At 44.2% G+C, this 20,342-nt stretch overlaps 1 protein-coding gene across 1 annotated transcript; it reads right to left on the bottom strand.

The window, feature by feature from the left end:
- Positions 1-1,103: 1,103 nt before the first annotated feature.
- On the bottom strand, positions 1,104-20,026 carry LOC125519522 (wall-associated receptor kinase 5-like). Its single transcript, XM_087522601.1, has 3 exons — positions 19,102-20,026; positions 3,430-3,573; positions 1,104-2,305 (listed from the first exon to the last, which is right to left on the bottom strand). The coding sequence occupies exons 1-3, from the start codon at positions 20,024-20,026 to the stop codon at positions 1,104-1,106; spliced, it is 2,271 nt and encodes a 756-aa protein (XP_087378727.1).
- Positions 20,027-20,342: the final 316 nt, after the last annotated feature.

Genomic DNA, 20,342 nt, shown 5'->3' with positions numbered 1-20,342 from the left:
CCCAGCCCTAGAGTTAGAGAACATCTATAGATCTCGAGGTAGATCAACTCTGTACATGTAGCATCTTCATCAATATAAACAAGAGCAGAACGTAGGGTTTTACCCCTATTAAGAGGGCCCGAATCTGGTAAACATCGTCTCCCCTGTTCTAGTTACCATCTGTCCAAGATCCATAGACCAGGACCCCCTACCCCGAGGTCTGCCGATTTTTACATCGACACTGGTGCTTTCATTGAGAGTTCTGCTGTGATATCGATAGAAGGATCGATGGCTCATCTGCAGATCAACAACAATAATGGTTGCGGGAACGTTTACGTCCCTGGCCAACTTTTTGTGTTCGGTAGCATGACCTTCTGCACCGACTTGGCTGGACATCTAGCCTCCGTGGAAAACTATGCCCCTGGTCAGATTGTGACCTTTGGAGGCCTGGAGTATACCGCGGACGCCCGTGGCAAGCTCATCCTGACAAGCTGGGCGCCCATCCAGGGGGGCGGAGTCTTCCGACGACAGAATCCCAACTTTGGGATCAATCGCCGTTGAGAACGTCGGGCCGGGGTCTTTGGCGTTGCCGGAAGGCCCCGACGTTATGACCCTGGGCGAGCTCTCCTCGGCCCCTGCCTCGGATGAGAATCATGCCCCTATCTCTGAAGCTACATCAAATTCGGAGCCAACCCCAGTGCTGGACCTAGAGCCGCCTGTGGGTCTTCTTTGCGCTAAAAATACGCCGAACTATACGCCGGCCATACTTCGAGTCAGCCCCGGCCATATTTCAGAAAACTAGTAAAATATCTTGGATCGACAACATTTTGAGCACTACGTATATCTTGAATTTTGTTTCAGAATTTCGGTTATGTGAGCAATGGAAAACAGGGCAACCCAACTTGAAGGAAAATATGTGTATGTAGTGTACGGTGAGTGCCCACATTATGAAGAAAGTTGTTCCAGATATTCAATGAAGAAACAAGCAACCATGTATTGACAGATTTTGCTTAAATTCGTAGCATTAAGGCAACAACAAAATTAAAGCACACAGTGCCTAAACATGCTCAACACACGTGCATGTTATACATAGCAGCCCTTTCACGTCTAAACTGTAAGCAAGACTATCGAGGGTAGCTCGCGGACAACACAAACTCTTCTTCTTGACTATATTGTCTGCTCGTTTCCTCTAAGCTTGTCCTTCTTCTTGGTGATGTATACCTTGTTGCTGAATAACTCCTCTCATATGTTGCATCCTGAACCCGAAAACGCTCTTTGGGTCCTTGAAGTGCTTCTAGTGTCATCTCCACTGACCTCATGGTTGGTCGCTCTTCTGCCCTTAGCTTTGTGCACGACATAGCTAGAGAAGCTACCACGTCAACTTGGCTACCTCCCTCCTCCATTACCTGTGGATCTAGTATGTCTACCAATTTTCCTTTTGCAATTAGTTCAACAAATTGTGCGACTAGCCCATCACCTGAGGATGATCTATGTATAATTGGCATCTTCCTCGTAAGCAACTCAATGAGAATAACTCCAAAGCTATAAACATCACTTTTTTCTGTTAGCCTGCCACAATAAAAGTACGTAGGATCTAAATATCCTAACGTTCCCTGCACCGCTATTGTAATTGTTGCTTTATCTCTAGGAATGTACCTTGAAGCTCCAAAGTCACACACCTTCACTGTCAAAGCATCATCAAGAAGTATATTGGTGGACTTGATATCTCTGTGTATTATGGGGACAGAAAGGCCCGAATGAAGGTAAGAAAGGGCTTTGCCAATTTCTGATGCAATCCTTAATATTTCTTGCCAAGGTAGTGATCTTAGTGGTTTCTTGTGAAGATAATCGCATAGGGTACCATTGGAAATGAACTCATAAGCCAACAAAGGGACTTCTGTCTCGAGACAACATCCAAGAAGCTTTACAATGTTCCTATGATTGATTTGTGAGAGTATGGATACTTCATTTATAAACTCGTTAATCTCACTCTTGACCACAATATTTGACTTCTTGATTGCAACAACATGCAAGTCTGATAAAATTCCTTTATATACGGTACCATGCCCTCCACCACCAAGCTTACGAGTTGGATGAAACTTGTTTGTGGCTTTTTCTAGCTCCCTTAAAGGGATGATCATCCGCTCCGCAATATCTGACCTATGAGATACCAATTTTTGCAACAATTGTCCACGATTTTGATTGAAGAACTTTTGTCTCAACTTTTGTTCCTTTTGATTCTTAAGCTTGCGGATTATTATCTTTGTGGTGACAAGCAAAATTAGAATAGTTGGGCCACTAGAAACTGATAGGCCAATGATTAAACCTGCAAAAAATAGACCGATTGACACGTAATTAGGGTATGCAGTGACATAACTCAACAATAGTTAAATGAATAGATATGAGGTTGGACCTAGGGTTTGAAGTCTTGGTAAGGGAAGAGGTATCACCCAATTGAATGAAAAATCAACTAACCACACAGGATTCAAATTTCAAAATGATCAAAATCAAACACAAGAAATGTCTCAAATTTAAGTGACCCAACTAATAGGAGGGACAAATATTTAACCCATGTAAGTCTGCTAACCAACCACTAACCAATAGCCCATATGGGTCGCATGGGAAAGGATGCAAATAAGATTATGATTAACCAGAGAGAGTGTTGGCTTTTATTTCAAACTTTTGGAATGTATTTATCTATTATTACTAATGTAAAAAACATATATTTTCATTTCATATTTAATCATACATATATTCTAATAAGTTTATTTTTTCCTTCTATGCAACCTAAAAAATTTCTTATTGATCGCATCCTTTTCTTCTCTATAAAATGGTGGCATTCCATGATTATATAATTGTGGCTTGAAACTAATTTATATAGGGATTGTTTCCACTTGAAATATTATATTTTTTAATCTAGATTTCTTAGCAGAAGTCTGAATTTTATCTGCAACGCATAAATGTTTTTTTTCTTATTGTTCATGCAACATACTCTACTTTATGGTTCATGAGCTAATACATAGAACTAACTATGAGAATATTGTTTGCATTGAAGACAACAAGAGGGGGTTGCTAAATACGATTGAGAAGGACCAATGTCTTTTCACCTACTTCTTCCATTTCTAAAATGTTTGCATCTTTATGATTTCGAAGACATATATACTTTTCTAAGTTTGACCAAACCTGTAAAAATATAGAAACATCAATGACACCAAATACAAACATATTGACAACATGTTTCATAATTGCTCTAATGAAGCTAATTCGTTCTTGAAGATGTTGGTATATTTTATATCGAATTGGTTAGGCTTAAAGATGTTTTACTTAGAACAAACCTAAAAATAACATATTGGAAAAGGAGGAATTACTTATTTTTAAAATGGTGTAATTGGTCCAAGATAGTTTATATACATGTTGATCCTATTGAAAGTATGAAGCAATGGTGCTCACCTGTGTTTATAGACATGACACAACCATGCTTTTTGCTGGCATTTCCTTCGTGTCCTTTTGAGCATGTGCACTCGAAAGATCCATCCTTGTTGGTACACTTGCCAAAGCATGGATATAATTCTGGCTTCTTACACTCGTCGATATCTACATAAGACAGGAAATCATTAAGCCAAGTTGACCCATGACAATCTATATATTGGTTGACAGAAGGCAACATGCATGGCCGAAAGCTTGTCATGATAAAAGAACTTCATCATGCTCCACCACAAAGTAGATTTATTAGTAGATGCACATGTAGACACATGGGTTCCAGTGGGACTGTGATGTATGTGTTCTTGTGTAGGTTAAATATAAGAGAAGAGAGGAGTCAATTCCGAATAGCACCTCGGGAGACTTTTCAACCTATCAGTGTCTATAATACATGTTTTTTCTGCAAGAGTGAGAAAGAGAGAGAGAGAATTTCTAGTACTTCAAAAAGAAGTAAGGTCCTGTCGATATTCATCTTTCGTCTAACCTTATGTATGTTCCTACTCCCTCTTTCTCTTTCGAAATTTTCCTTCCTTCTCTCACAGTTTCCACACGTTTTACCTTAAAACGGCTCAACTGCCCCACCTCCTATTGACTTTCCAAATAATTATGATTCTATGGTAAGCCAATAAATGCTTGCCAAATAAAATTCTTTTGTTACATGATTACATAAATATGGGCATGTAAATCATGAGCTAACGTACTAGAATATTAATACTCTCACTGCAACACACAGAAAATTATCTAGTTGAAATAAAAAGGCACAGTAAAGATTTAATTATAAAAACTGGGGGAGAGTGAGAAGTTCTTATTTCTTGTCAGTGTGTTAGAGCCATCTGATTTTGATCCGATGGGGAAATGTAAAAATATTCAGAAATTGACACCCTTTAAAAAAGAAAAGGCAAATCCTGACGCGATCCAACATCATTCGAGCATTAACAAAGCAAACAAATAATTGATTTAGTCCTTAGAACATGAGGCAAATGTTGGTGCTAAGTAAACTTTTTAGTCTTGGAGTCTGGTCTAAACGCTGGACTGACAGAGGCTAATGAAAATACACCTAGAGTTCCAGTTGAAGGTGACTCTCAAACAATCAAAAAAAAATAGCAGGTCCATTCTGAAGCCATGTAGAGCTGCTCCACAACTTATGTTTCCGAATCTATGTAAGATATCTAACGCCATGTACCATGTGGTCACAACCTATGTTGATTTAACGCTGGAAGGTGAGAAAATTTGATAGTTGAGTTGAGTTGCATCATGTTCAGGTTTCTTAGCACCTGCTTGGTCGGGACCTTACAACAATCTAACCATTTCCCAATAAATATGGCCTCCAAAATTTCTAACAGCGCTCTCCAAATATTTTGGAGGTTGAAAGCAACGATCAAAGTCAAATACCCCAAACTTGAGCCCTCAAATAAATTATCCATATTTTCTTTTATTTGTGTGCATATAAAATCTATCCTAACTCAATCACATCAAATAAATTCAAAATTTCATGTTTTGATATCAAACAATTTAGTAAAATTTCAAATCAATAGGTTCGACAAAATTAAATTCAAATTTAAACAAAATAAGAAGGTATGAATGCAAAAAATAACCCAATAAAACAAATAATTTGAAGACAACAGATAATCAGATGAAGCAAATACTCCAAAATAACTAATAATCAGGATTGAACGAATGTAAACACACTATCTCCCATGTAGTTTCCAATGATGTTAATTGGGATCTTCATGAAGCTCGTCATGAGATCTCGGGTCTTCAATTATCTTGTACACATCAAGGAAAACCTAAATGTTGTATGGGTTCCTACGAGGTTTGATACTTTGGCCAACATAGCCTTAGTCCTAGTCCACTGTTGATACGTCTCAAATGTATCTATAATTTTTTATTGTTAAATGCTATTATGTTATCATTTTTATAATATTTTATATTATTTTCATGGAATAACTTGTTAATTAAGTACCCAGTGTCAATTCATGTTTTCTACTTGTTTTTATTTTTGCAGGAAATCAATATCTACGGAGGTCAAAATACATTGCCGATTTAACATTAATTTTTTGGGCCCACAAGAAACACTGGAAGCTTTGGGAGACGTCGAGACGAGACAAGAAGCAGCCACATGGACATGTGGTGCGGCCAGGGGTGGGCACGCCACCTGTCCATGTGGGGCCCATGGGAACCGCCTTGACCTGAGTCCACCTCCATAAATTCCTATAAATACCAAAACCATCTTTGGTTCCTCTAGAAGATTTTTCTCGTCGTGCAAGCCTTTGTTTCGAAGAGATCCCATCTGAAGCCCTGTTCCGGAGTTCTGCCGAAGGGGGAAGCCATTGTCGGAGGCCTCTTCATCAACCTTGTTGCCTCCGTAACCATGTGTGAGTAGTTCCTTTAGGACCTATGGGTCCATAGTAGTAGCTAGATGGTTATCTCTCTCCTTTTGGATCATCAATACCATGTTTTGCTTATTCCATATGCGATTGGGATCAATCTGATGTAATCCTGCAGTGTGTTTGTTGGACATGATGAATTGTAAGTTTGTGATCAGATTATTCTATAAATCCAATTGAATATTTTGAAGTTTCTTTACTTTATAATTAAGTAGCTATGTATGCTTTCCGATCTATTTGTCTTCTTTGGCCAGAGTGATGAGTAGTTCTTCAGAAGGAGTGGTGCATAGTAGCGGGTTCAATCTTGCGATGTACTATATCCCAGTGATAGAATGGGGACAAGACACATATTGTATTGTTTCTACTAAGAATAAAACGACGGGGTATAATCCTATTGCTTGATTTCTTTCTGTCTACATTATCTCTTGCTTATTGCGGTACTTTGTTTCTTATAAACTTAATGCTTTGAGATGCATGCTGGATAACGGGCTCGGGGTGGAGTATTAATAGTATACGCTAGTAAGTTAATGGTCTACTTATCACAGACGTAATGTCTATATGAGATTATGCGATGAATGATCATAGTCATAGATTGCTTTTCTTGTCAATTTCCCAACTGTAATTTATTACCATGTCATTTTCCTGCTTTTGAGAGAGATACCTCTAGTGAACCCATGTCCCCTAGGTCCATTCTGCATTAATACTTTCTTATACAAAATTGCCTCTTCATTTGCTTTTACTATTTGCCATTTCGCTATACCATTATTTATCCATCTGTTTGCTCTTAACCTTGTAACTAGCAAGACAAGGGGCTTGACAACCCCCTTGCCAATTTGAGTGCAAGTATTTTATTTGTTTGTGTTGAGGTACTACTTATATTGTTAGCTTGTTAAACCCTACCGGTTCGATTAAATCTTGGTTCTTGACTGAGGGAAATACTTTGCTTCACTGATAAATCACCCTTCCTCTTTAGGGAAACCCAACAACTCGTACGGTAGTAGCAGCTATGCATCCCTCTCCTTCTCGGTGACCATGTCTAGAATCACACAACATATTGTAATCTTTCCCAAGGTATTCTTGTCCCAGAAGCGAGCAAGACCCTGAACAATTGCAAACTAAGCTCGCAACACCCCAAATGCTCCGCCAATATCTCATTCTTGACACTTGGCAAAGAGTTTATTTTTCTTACCTTGATGATTTGAAATTGTCTAGAAAAATGTTGACCATGAAGAATAGGTGCCATCGGTGAGATAGTAGCCTTGATCATAATCATGTCCATTGACATTGAAGTTGCATGTCAGAGCATCACCACTTTCTAGCCTAGCAAAAAGATGAGATCTCTACAAGACATTGATGTCATGGTGAGAGCCATTATGCCAAAGTAGCAAGGGTGAATCTACAAGTCATCAAAGGAAACCACTTCCTAAATAAAAGTTGGATCATGGAAACATGTGGTGAATTGGCCATGACACGCAGGGACATTCTTCCAGCTCCAACACATACAGTCAATGCTCCCAATCATACCTGGTTAGCCTGTTACTTCACCCGTTGTTGCTAAAAATCTTATGTGTCATCAGCATTGGGTGCCCCAAAATACTCTGTTGTGTAGACCATGATTGCAACCTCGGAAAACATTCTCGTTCTCTTAGGGATTGTATCTTTGACAATTTAAAGATACCCATTGGGAAAATATGCAGGAGTGCCATATGCAACCACCTAGAGTGTCGTGGTCAGCTTTTGGGAACTAGTAAATCCCATCAACCCAACTACATTTCTCTGTTGCATGAAGAATGTTTTGATAGCTTACATGACTTTGTCAATGTGCTGAAAAATTTATATTGACATCTAGAAGTGTTGCTGGAAGAGACGCGGAGCTTATATAGGATGAACATATCATGGTCGGCTTCTCTATTCTGGTGATATGTCAAACGATCGAGCTATGACCCTGCACAACTTGCCTTTCTCCCACTTTTCATCATCCATGGAGGAACCATCAACAGAATCTCCTCATCAAAGGAATCAACATCAATTTCATACAGCGATGGTGAATCATCAAAAAACTCCTCAGCCATGTTGGCATACAAACAAATAGTGAATCATATGGCATCTGCATGAATCTACAAGATGCTAGATGAAGGAAATATGCCCTAGAGGCAATAATAAAGTTATTATTTATTTCCTTATAATCATGATAAATGTTTATTATTCATGCTAGAATTGTATTAACCGGAAACATAATACATGTGTGAATACATAGACAAACAAAGTGTCACTAGTATGCCTCTACTTGACTAGCTCGTTAATCAAAGATGGTTATGTTTCCTAACCATGAACACTGAGTTGTTATTTGATTAACGAGGTAACATCATTAGTTGAATGATCTGATTGACATGACCCATTCCATTAGCTTAGCACCCGATCGTTTAGTATGTTGCTATTGCTTTTCTTCATGACTTATACATGTTCCTATGACTATGAGATTATGCAACTCCCGTTTGCCGGAGGAACACTTTGGGTGCTACCAAACGTCACAACATAACTGGGTGATTATAAAGGAGCATTACAGGTGTCTCCAAAGGTAGATGTTGGGTTGGCGTATTTCGAGATTAGGATTTGTCACTCCGATTGTCGGAGAGGTATCTCTGGGCCCTCTCGGTAATACACATCACATAAGCCTTGCAAGCATTACAACTAATATGTTAGTTGTGAGATGATGTATTACGGAACGAGTAAAGAGACTTGCCGGTAACGAGATTGAACTAGGTATTGGATACCGACGATCGAATCTCGGGCAAGTAACATACCGATGACAAAGGGAACAACGTATATTGTTATGCGGTCTGACCGATAAAGATCTTCGTAGAATATGTAGGAGCCAATATGGGCATCCAGGTCCCGCTATTGGTTATTGACCGGAGACATGTCTCGGTCATGTCTACATTGTTCTCGAACCCGTAGGGTCCGCACGCTTAAGGTTACGATGACAGTTATATTATGAGTTTATGCATTTTGATGTACCGAAGGTTGTTCGGAGTCCCGGATGTGATCACGGACATGACGAGGAGTCTCGAAATGTTCGATACGTAAAGATTGATATATTGGAAGCCTATGTTTGGATATCGGAAGTGTTCCGGGTGAAATCGGGATTTTACCGGAATACCGGGAGGGTTACCGGAACCCCCCGGGAGCTATATGGGCCATAGTGGGCCTTGGTGGAAAAGAGAAGGGGCTGCCCTAGATGGGCTGTGTGCCTCCCCCTTCCCCTAGTCCTATTAGGACCAGGAGAGGTGGCCGGCCCCCTCCTCCTCTTTTCCCCCTCCGCGAATCCTATTCCGACTAGGATTGGGGGGGAATCCTACTCCTAGAGGGAGTAGGACTCTCCTGCGCCCTCCTCCTTGGCCGGCCAGTCTCCCCCCCCTACTCCTTTATATACGGAGGCAGGGGACACCTCTAGACACACAAGTTGATCCACGTGATCTATTCCTTAGCCGTGTGCGGTGCCCCCTGCCACCATATTCCTCGATAATACTGTAGCGGAGTTTAGGCGAAGCCCTGCTGCTGTAGTTCATCAAGATCGTCACCACGCCGTCGTGCTGACGGAACTCTTTCCCGACACTTTGCTGGATCGGAGTCCGGGGATCGTCATCGAGCTGAACGTGTGCTCGAACTCGGAGGTGCCGTAGTTTCGGTGCTTGATCGGTTGGATCGCGAAGACGTACGACTACTTCCTCTACGTCGTGTCAGCGCTTCCGCAGTCGGTCTGTGTTGGGTACGTAGACAACACTCTCCCCTCTCGGTTCTATCCATCACATGATCTTGCATGTGCGTAGGAAATTTTTTGAAATTACTACGTTCCCCAACAGTGGCATCCGAGCCTAGGTTATTTATGTTGATGTTATATGCACGAGTAGAACACAAGTGAGTTGTGGGCGATATAAGTCATACTGCCTACCAGCATGTCATACTTTGGTTCGGCGGCATTGTTGGACGAGACGACCCGGACCAACATTACGCGTACGCTTACGCGAGACCGGTTCCCCCGACGTGCTTTGCACATAGGTGGCTTGCGGGCGACTGTCTCTCCAACTTTAGTTGAACCAAGTATGGCTACGCCCGGTCCTTGCGAAGGTTAAAATGGAGTCTATTTGACAAACTATCGTTGTGGTTTTGATGCGTAGGTGAGATTGGTTCTTGCTTAAGCCCGTAGCAGCCACGTAAAACTTGCAACAACAAAGTAGAGGACGTCTAACTTGTTTTTGCAGGGCATGTTGTGATGTGATATGGTCAAGGCATGATGCTGAATTTTATTGTATGAGATGATCATGTTTTGTAACCGAGTTATCGGCAACTGGCAGGAGCCATATGGTTGTCGCTTTATTGTATGCAATGCAATCGCGATGTAATGCTTTACTTTATTACTAAGCGGTAGTGATAGTCGTAGAAGCATAAGATTGGCGAGACGACAACGATGCTACGATGGAGATCAAGGTGTCGCGCCGGTGACGATGGTGATCATGACGGTGCTTCGGAGATGGAGATCACAGGCACAAGATGATGATGGCCATATCATATCACTTATATTGATTGCATGTGATGTTTATCTTTTATGCATCTTATCTTGCTTTGATTGACGGTAGCATTATAAGATGATCTCTCACTAAATTATCAAGAAGTGTTCTCCCTGAGTATGCACCGTTGCGAAAGTTCTTCGTGCTGAGACACCACATGATGATCGGGTGTGATAGGCTCTACGTTCAAATACAACGGGTGCAAAACAGTTGCGCACGCGGAATACTCAGGTTATACTTGACGAGCCAAGCATATACAGATATGGCCTCGGAACACGGAGACCGAAAGGTCGAGCGTGAATCATATAGTAGATATGATCAGCATAATGATGTTCACCGATGAAACTACTCCATCTCACGTGATGATCGGACATGGTTTAGTTGATTTGGATCACGTGATCACTTAGAGGATTAGAGGGATGTCTATCTAAGTGGGAGTTCTTAAGTAATATGATTAATTGAACTTAAATTTATCATGAACTTAGTACCTGATAGTATCTTGCTTGTTTATGTTGATTGTAGATAGATGGCTCGTGCTGTTGTTCCGTTGAATTTTAATGCGTTCCTTGAGAAAGCAAAGTTGAAAGATGATGGTAGCAATTACACGGACTGGGTCCGTAACTTGAGGATTATCCTCATTGCTGCACAGAAGAATTATGTCCTGGAAGCACCGCTGGGTGCCAGGCCTGCTGCTGGAGCAACACCAGATGTTATGAACGTCTGGCAGAGCAAAGCTGATGACTACTCGATAGTTCAGTGTGCCATGCTTTACGGCTTAGAATCGGGACTTCAACGACGTTTTGAACGTCATGGAGCATATGAGATGTTCCAGGAGTTGAAGTTGATATTTCAAGCAAATGCCCGGATTGAGAGATATGAAGTCTCTAATAAGTTCTATAGCTGCAAGATGGAGGAGAACAGTTCTGTCAGTGAGCATATACTCAAAATGTCTGGGTATAATAATCACTTGATTCAATTGGGAGTTAATCTTCCAGATGATTGTGTCATTGACAGAATTCTCCAATCACTGCCACCAAGCTACAAGAGCTTCGTGATGAACTATAATATGCAAGGGATGAACAAGACTATTCCCGAGCTCTTCGCGATGCTAAAAGCTGCGGAGGTAGAAATCAAGAAAGAACATCAAGTGTTGATGGTCAACAAGACCACTAGTTTCAAGAAAAAGGGCAAAGGAAAGAAGAACAGGAACTTCAAGAAGAACGGCAAGCCAGTTGCTGCTCAAGAGAAGAAACCCAAGTCTGGACCTAAGCCTGAAACTGAGTGCTTCTACTGCAAGCAGACTGGTCACTGGAAGCGGAACTGCCCCAAGTATTTGGCGGATAAGAAGGATGGCAAGGTGAACAAAGGTATATGTGATATACATGTTATTGATGTGTACCTTACTAATGCTCGCAGTAGCACTTGGGTATTTGATACTGGTTCTGTTGCTAATATTTGCAACTCGAAACAGGGGCTACGGATTAAGTGAAGATTGGCTAAGGACGAGGTGACGATGCGCGTGGGAAACGGTTCCAAAGTCGATGTGATCGCGGTCGGCACGCTACCTCTACATCTACCTTCGGGATTAATATTAGACCTAAATAATTGTTATTTGGTGCCAGCGTTAAGCATGAACATTATATCTGGATCTTGTTTGATGCGAGACGGTTATTCATTTAAATCAGAGAATAATGGTTGTTCTATTTATATGAGTAATATCTTTTATGGTCACGCACCCTTGAAGAGTGGTCTATTCTTATTGAATCTCGAGAGTAGTGATACACATATTCATAATGTTGAAGCCAAAAGATGCAGAGTTGATAATGATAGTGCAACTTATTTGTGGCACTGCCGTTTAGGTCATATCGGTGTAAAGCGCATGAAGAAACTCCATACTGATGGACTTTTGGAACCACTTGATTATGAATCGCTTGGTACTTGCGAACCATGCCTCATGGGCAAGATGACTAAAACACCGTTCTCCGGTACTATGGAGAGAGCAACAAATTTGTTGGAAATCATACATACAGATGTATGTGGTCCGATGAATATTGAGGCTCGTGGCGGATATCGTTAATTCTCACCTTCACAGATGATTTAAGCAGATATGGTTATATCTACTTAATGAAACATAAGTCTGAAACATTTGAAAAGTTTAAAGAATTTCAGAGTGAAGTGGAAAATCATCGTAACAAGAAAATAAAGTTTCTACGATCTGATCGTGGAGGAGAATAGTTGAGTTACGAGTTTGGTGTACATTTGAAAAATTGTGGAATAGTTTCGCAACTCACGCCACCCGGAACACCACAGCGTAATGGTGTGTCCGAACGTCGTAATCGTACTTTACTAGATATGGTGCGATCTATGATGTCTCTTACTGATTTACCGCTTTCATTTTGGGGATACGCTCTAGAGACGGCCGCATTCACATTAAACAGGGCACCATCAAAATCCGTTGAGACGACGCCTTATGAACTATGGTTTGGCAAGAAACCAAAGTTGTCGTTTCTGAAAGTTTGGGGCTGCGATGCTTATGTGAAAAAGCTTCAACCTGATAAGCTCGAACCCAAATCGGAGAAATGTGTCTTCATAGGATATCCAAAGGAAACTATTGGATACACCTTCTATCACAGATCCGAAGGCAAGATTTTTGTTGCTAAATTCGGAAACTTTCTTGAGAAGGAGTTTCTCTCGAAAGAAGTGAGTGGGAGGAAAGTAGAACTTGACGAGGTAACTGTACCTGCTCCCTTGTTGGAAAGTAGTACATCACAGAAAACTGTTTCTGCGACACCTACACCAATAAGTGAGGAAGTTAATGATAATGATCATGAAACTTCAGAACAAGATACTACTGAACCTCGTAGATCAACCAGAGTAAGATCCGCACCAGAGTGGTACGGTAATCCAGTTCTGGAAGTCATGCTACTAGATCATGATGAACCTACGAACTATGAAGAAGCGATGGTGAGCCCAGATTCCGCAAAATGGCTTGAAGCCATGAAATCTGAGATGGGATCCATGTATGAGAACAAAGTATGGACTTTGGTTGACTTGCCCGATGATCGGCAAGCAATTGAGAATAAATGGATCTTCAAGAAGAAGACTGACGCTGATGGTAATGTTACTGTCTACAAAGCTCGACTTGTCGCGAAAGGTTTTTGACAAGTTCAAGGGGTTGACTACGATGAGACTTTCTCACCCGTAGCGATGCTTAAGTCTGTCCGAATCATGTTAGCGATTGCCGCATTTTATGATTATGAAATTTGGCAGATGGATGTCAAAACTGCATTCCTGAATGGATTTCTGGAAGAAGAGTTGTATATGATGCAACCGGAAGGTTTTGTCGATCCAAAGGGAGCTAACAAAGTGTGCAAGCTCCAGCGATCCATTTATGGACTGGTGCAAGCCTCTCGGAGTTGGAATAAACGCTTTGATAGTGTGATCAAAGCATTTGGTTTTATACAGACTTTCGGAGAAGCCTGTATTTACAAGAAAGTGAGTGGGAGCTCTGTAGCATTTCTAATATTATATGTGGATGACATATTGCTAATTGGAAATGATATAGAATTTCTGGATAGCATAAAGGGATACTTGAATAAAAGTTTTTCAATGAAAGACCTCGGTGAAGCTGCTTACATATTAGGCATTAAGATCTATAGAGATAGATCAAGACGCTTAATTGGACTTTCACAAAGCACATACCTTGACAAGATTTTGAAGAAATTCAAAATGGATCAAGCAAAGAAAGGATTCTTTCCTGTGTTACAAGGTGTGAAGTTGAGTAAGACTCAATACCCGACCACTGCAGAAGATAGAGAGAATATGAAAGATGTTCCCTATGCATTAGCCATAGGCTCTATCATGTATGCAATGTTGTGTACCAGACCTGATGTGTGCCTTGCTATAAGTTTAGCAGGGAGGTACCAAAGTAATCCAGGAGTGGATCACTGGACAGCGGTCAAGAACATCCTGAACTACCTGAAAAGGACTAAGGATATGTTTCTCGTATATGGAGGTGACAAAGAGCTCACCGTAAAAGGTTACGTTGATGCAAGCTTTGACACTGATCCGGACGATTCTAAATCGCAAACCGGATACGTGTTTACATTAAACGGTGGAGCTGTCAGTTGGTGCAGTTCTAAACAAAGCGTCGTAGCGGGATCTACATGTGAAGCGGAGTACATAGCTGCTTCGGAAGCAGCGAACGAAGGAGTCTGGATGAAGGAGTTCATATCCGATCTAGGTGTCATACCTGGTGCATCGGGTCCAATGAAAATCTTTTGTGACAATACTGGTGCAATTGCCTTGGCAAAGGAATCCAGATTTCCCAAAAGGACCAAACACATCAAGAGACGCTTCAATTCCATCTGGGATCTAGTTCAGGTGGGATACATAGAGATTTGCAAGATACATACGGATCTGAATGTTGCAGACCCGTTGGCTAAGCCTCTTCCACGAGCAAAACATGATCAGCACCAAGGCTCCATGGGTGTTAGAATCATTACAGTGTAATCTAGATTATTGACTCTAGTGCAAGTGGGAGACTGAAGGAAATATGCCCTAGAGGCAATAATAAAGTTATTATTTATTTCCTTATAATCATGATAAATGTTTATTATTCATGCTAGAATTGTATTAACCGGAAACATAATACATGTGTGAATACATAGACAAACAAAGTGTCAGTAGTATGCCTCTACTTGACTAGCTCGTTAATCAAAGATGGTTATGTTTCCTAACCATGAACAATGAGTTGTTATTTGATTAACGAGGTCACATCATTAGTTGAATGATCTGATTGACATGACCATTCCATTAGCTTAGCACCCGATCGTGTAGTATGTTGCTATTGCTTTTCTTCATGACTTATACATGTTCCTATGACTATGAGATTATGCAACTCCCATTTGCCGGAGGAACACTTTGGGTGCTACCAAACGTCACAACGTAACTGGGTGATTATAAAGGAGCATTGCAGGTGTCTCCAAAGGTAGATGTTGGGTTGGCATATTTCGAGATTAGGATTTGTCACTCCGATTGTCGGAGAGGTATCTCTGGGCCCTCTCGGTAATACACATCACATAAGCCTTGCAAGCATTACAACTAATATGTTAGTTGTGAGATGATGTATTACGGAACGAGTAAAGAGACTTGCCGGTAACGAGATTGAACTAGGTATTGGATACCGACGATCGAATCTTGGGCAAGTAACATACCGATGACAAAGTGAACAACGTATGTTGTTATGCGGTCTGACCGATAAAGATCTTCGTAGAATATGTAGGAGCCAATATGGGCATCCAGGTCCCGCTATTGGTTATTGACCGGAGACATGTCTCGGTCATGTCTACATTGTTCTCGAACCCGTAGGGTCCGCACGCTTAAGGTTACGATGACAGTTATATTATGAGTTTATGCATTTTGATGTACCGAAGGTTGTTCGGAGTCCCGGATGTGATCACGGACATGACGAGGAGTCTCGAAATGTTCGAGACGTAAAGATTGATATATTGGAAGCCTATGTTTGGATATCGGAAGTGTTCCGGGTGAAATCGGGATTTTACCAGAATACCGGGAGGGTTACCGGAACCCCCCGGGAGCTATATGGGCCATAGTGGGCCTTGGTGGAAAAGAGAAGGGGCTGCCCTAGATGGGCTGTGCGCCTCCCCCTTCCCCTAGTCCTATTAGGACTAGGAGAGGTGGCCGGCCCCCTCCTCCTCTTTTCCCCCTCCGCGAATCCTATTCCGACTAGGATTGGGGGGGGGGGGAATCCTACTCCTAGAGGGAGTAGGACTCTCCTGCGCCCTCCTCCTTGGCCGGCCAGCCTCCCCCCTCTACTCCTTTATATACGGAGGCAGGGGACACCTCTAGACACACAAGTTGATCCACGTGATCTATTCCTTAGCCGTGTGCGGTGCCCCCTGCCACCATATTCCTCGATAATACTGTAGCGGAGTTTAGGCGAAGCCCTGCTGCTGTAGTTCATCAAGATCGTCACCACGCCGTCGTGCTGACGGAACTCTTTCCCGACACTTTGCTGGATCGGAGTCTGGGGATCGTCATCGAGCTGAACGTGTGCTCGAACTCGGAGGTGCCGTAGTTTCGGTGCTTGATCGGTTGGATCGCGAAGACGTACGACTACTTCCTCTACGTCGTGTCAGCGCTTCCGCAGTCGGTCTGCGTTGGGTACGTAGACAACACTCTCCCCTCTCGTTGCTATGCATCACATGATCTTGCGTGTGCGTAGGAAATTTTTTGAAATTACTACGTTCCCCAACACTAGACTCCTAAATCAAACAAATATTAGGAAAAAATACCTTGGGGCAAGCCATCAAACACATTGATTGTCGAGGTCATTGTTGGCCGAATGCCATAGCGGAGGCAGGGAGAGGTTGACAAGTGGTGGGAGAAGGTTGTAGGTGGCACACGCGGCCTTGGCTGCTCTGCCTAGCGAACGTTTGCTAGAACTGAACCTGGAGCTTGTCACCCACAGGAGTTAGCTCGTGTGTGAGAGATGTAGCCTAGGTAGAAGCTATATGGCACAAATATGGAATTGGCGATCACGGATTGTCGGTGCGTGACTCTGGCCTCCTCGACAAGTAGGGGAACGGAGGACTAGTGGCAGAGACAGACCCACATCAAGATCTTATGATGAGGTCATGGCGGTGGTTGGGCAGATGGTAGGAAGCTCACATGGGGGGAACCATGGTGTGTGGTACGGACGGGAATGGGTTAGCCGTGGTGAGTACTGCCAATCAACGTCGGTACAAAGGTCAGAGGTGGAAGCAAACGGTCCTCAAATGTTCCTCTTCACATAGGCCTCGTAGTTGACGGGCATGCCATATAGCTGATACAATAGCACAGAAGAACCTGAAATAAATCCAGGAAATATGCGAGCACCTAAGACTTGAACTCGGGTGGATTGGTTTAGTTCGCCGGGTGTCAATATTCTCTTCACCAACCTTCAAATATGGATCCTATGTGTTGTTTTTGCAGCACCCTCCAAATATTACAGGTATGGAGGGGTGGTTAAGAACCTGGTAGAGTGGCTTTTTAAGCCAAAAACTTCAAACTGGAAGATTTTGTGAAGTTCGGGTAAAAATCAGGAAGGCCACCTGGAATTTCCCGGGTAGCCTATGCATAGGGCATATTTATTTTTTAAATAAACATTTAACAAAATTATATGAGGTCATGGCGGTGGTTGGGCAAAGAGAGCCTTGGCTCACTGGTTGGGCATGCGGTTGGGCAGCCTAACGACCCGAGTTCAATTCCTAAAATTGACAGGTGATGCACAGGGGTTTCCCCCCATTTATTGAGGATCAAGTTTGGTGTGTGGTGAAACCACTCATCAAAAAATATCTTGATACTCATTTAAAAAATTTCTGAGGACCATGTTTATCTTGGTACTCATACTAAAATGGCTGTATGCCTCCCTAGTTGGTGCAGAGGCCGGGGAAGTGAAATTCTCCTCCATTTTTTGGCTCACTAGCCGCCCCTCCTCCTCCCTCCCAACCCTAGCCGCCTCTCCTCCCCCTTCCTCCTCCTCCCTAAACGCCTCTCCTCCTCTTCCCATCCTCGCCGCCGCCTGAGGCAGCCGTCGGGCAAGCCAGGGGCGCCAAGGATGGTGGCGGCGGGGCCTCGTTTGCCCTGCCTCTGGGTGGGGAATCACAGATCTGGAGCGGCGGCTCCATTGGCAAGGCGCGGCCGGCTAGCAGGCGTGCGGGCGGTGGATCTGGCGTCCCGGCCGCGCGGGCGGCGGGACCCGGTGGTCGTTGGCGGCCGGCGCCGGTTTCTGCGGTGGCCGGTGCACGCGATCTGGTGCCTCCCCTCCTCCCCTGTTCGGCGTGCGGGCCAGCCTCGTCGGGTCGCGCTTCCTTGGGTCGCCGGTTCTGTACAGGAGGCGCTGCTGGTGGCGGGGATCTAGTTCGGGCGAAATCGCTGGTCGGCCATGGCCGACCGCGTCGACGGCGACGGCTGAGGGCGTCGTTCCCCTCCTTGGAGGCGTCGGTATGGAATGATCCCCTCACTTCCCCTTCCCCTAGATCTCCCGGGCGAAAGCCCTAACATTGTTGGGCGGCGACGGCGCTCACGGCGTCGTTCCCTTCTTGAGGGCGCCGCTTTGGGAACCTTGGGGCTGGATGGCACTTGTGGGTGGTGGGCGACGGCGGTGGTGCGGCCCTATCCTAGCATGAATCTGCGTCTGTTGCTTGGAGATGGACTCGCATAGGTGGAGGTCGTCGTTTGGCGTCATGGTGGCGTCGATGCGGAGGCATGCCAAGGTTGGCACCTCAATCTGCTCTGAAGATGGACCAGTGGAAGATGGCAGCGATGACACATATGAGTGTGTCGGACCGGTTTGTGCCCCAGACCCGATATGTGGCTTGGTCGGGGCCTCCGGCTTTAGATGTTAGGCTTAGGTGAGAGGTATGGGTATTTGGTCCAGCTTGCACCCTTTCATCATATGGATTAGAGTAGCGGCAGATGTTGCCAAGATGATGGATTCAGGTATATTGTTGTACTACTTTGTAAGGTGCTCGAGAATAATCAATAAAATGGCCGCATGCATGCAGAGACCGGGGTCATCCTCTTTTTCTAAAAAATATGAATGTTTTCATTATTAGACCATCATGGCTTTTCCATAGCTACGCCACTAGTGAGAATAGGGAATGTACTAGAGTTGCTCTTACCTGTGCATCCATCGATAAGGTACGGGGTGCCCTCATAGCCGTTCGAGCATTTGCAGGTGTACCCCTTCCCGTTGGTGGAATTCACGCAGTCGCTGTGCTTGCTCACGCAGGCGTATCCTGTCGTCTTGACCGCCTGGGGGCACCACAGGGTGTTAGTGCGGTTGCGGATGGCCCAGTCCAGCCAAAGCGGCATGCTCCATCGCTTGGCCGGGTCCGGCTCCGGTTTCCTCTTCAGATCGGCAGTCCGGAAGACGTAGTGGTTCTTCTCCACGATGAAGGCGTAGTCGCAGGGGTGCGTGGAGTCCACGCCCGCGCGCGACCATTTCTCGAACCACATCTTGGTGTCGTTCAGCAACCGCGAGATGTTGACGTGGCAGCATCCGATGCTGTTGCACCTGCGGTCCCGCGCGTCCCGGGCTGTATTGCAATAGGCAACGCACCCGCTGGAGTAGGGGTCGCTCGTCGCGTTCCGGACTGTTGACCCCCGCGGCCTATTGGCGGCGTAGATGAGGGTGTTGCAGCCCAAAACAAAGAGCTCGTTGGCGGTGTTGGAGATGCGATAAATGCGCAACTTGTTGAATGTCAGCTTGCCGTCGAAGCGGGCGGTCACGTTGCGGGCGGTGTCGACGCACCTGTGCGCCACAGGCAGCAGCACCCGGACCTCCGCGCTCGGCGTCACCGTCAGGTTCAGCACGCGCACGGCCTCGGCGGGGGTGTGGCCCTTGAAGGTGACATCCGGCAGAAACGGCGTCGTGTTCTTGTCGCAGGCGATCTCGAAGCCGGGACGGAAGCAGCCGGCGCCGATGCCGAACGGGTAGGGGACGACGAGGTCGCCGCATCGCGCCTGGCAGTCTGGCTTCAGCACCAAGGCGCTAGAGGCCGATGCAGCTAATGGCAGTAGCATTAGCACCAACATCCATGCCATCGGCGACATTGTTTCGTTCAATATGAGTGGTTAAGCCACCGTACATTCTCCTTCTCTTAAATACAACGGCGAGCCCTGCACTCACCACTGGGCGTCCTTGAATTGAAAACAACGGCCAAGTAGCATTTCTCAACTTGTGGGAAAACCGAAAACAACTACACGCACTCCACCCAAAAATCTAACTGGTCTTGTTCATTAATTAATTTACAATCTAATTCATCACTCTACTTGGCCGGCAGCAGGGACAATGGCCGGCAACAATACATTTCTAATCTATGTGTGACCTCGTTGCCTAATTAAACGGAAGCATTCAAAC

Source organism: Triticum urartu, chromosome 5A (genome assembly GCF_056163025.1).
Source record: "Triticum urartu cultivar PI428250 chromosome 5A, HENAU_Tu73, whole genome shotgun sequence".
In the NCBI taxonomy this organism is placed as follows: domain Eukaryota; kingdom Viridiplantae; phylum Streptophyta; class Magnoliopsida; order Poales; family Poaceae; genus Triticum; species Triticum urartu.
This window is presented reverse-complemented; position numbering and strand designations above follow the sequence as displayed.

Bases quoted from the DNA above. Each gene is read 5' to 3' on its own strand.
- LOC125519522 (XM_087522601.1), bottom strand. From the start codon at position 20,026: ATGGCATGGATGTTGGTGCTAATGCTACTGCCATTAGCTGCATCGGCC. The intron at 3,574-19,101 runs GTAAGAGCAACT...TGTCTTATGTAG, and splicing joins CCTTATCGATGGATGCACAG to ATATCGACGAGTGTAAGAAG. The intron at 2,306-3,429 runs GTGAGCACCATT...TATTTTTTGCAG, and splicing joins TGTCATGTCTATAAACACAG to GTTTAATCATTGGCCTATCA.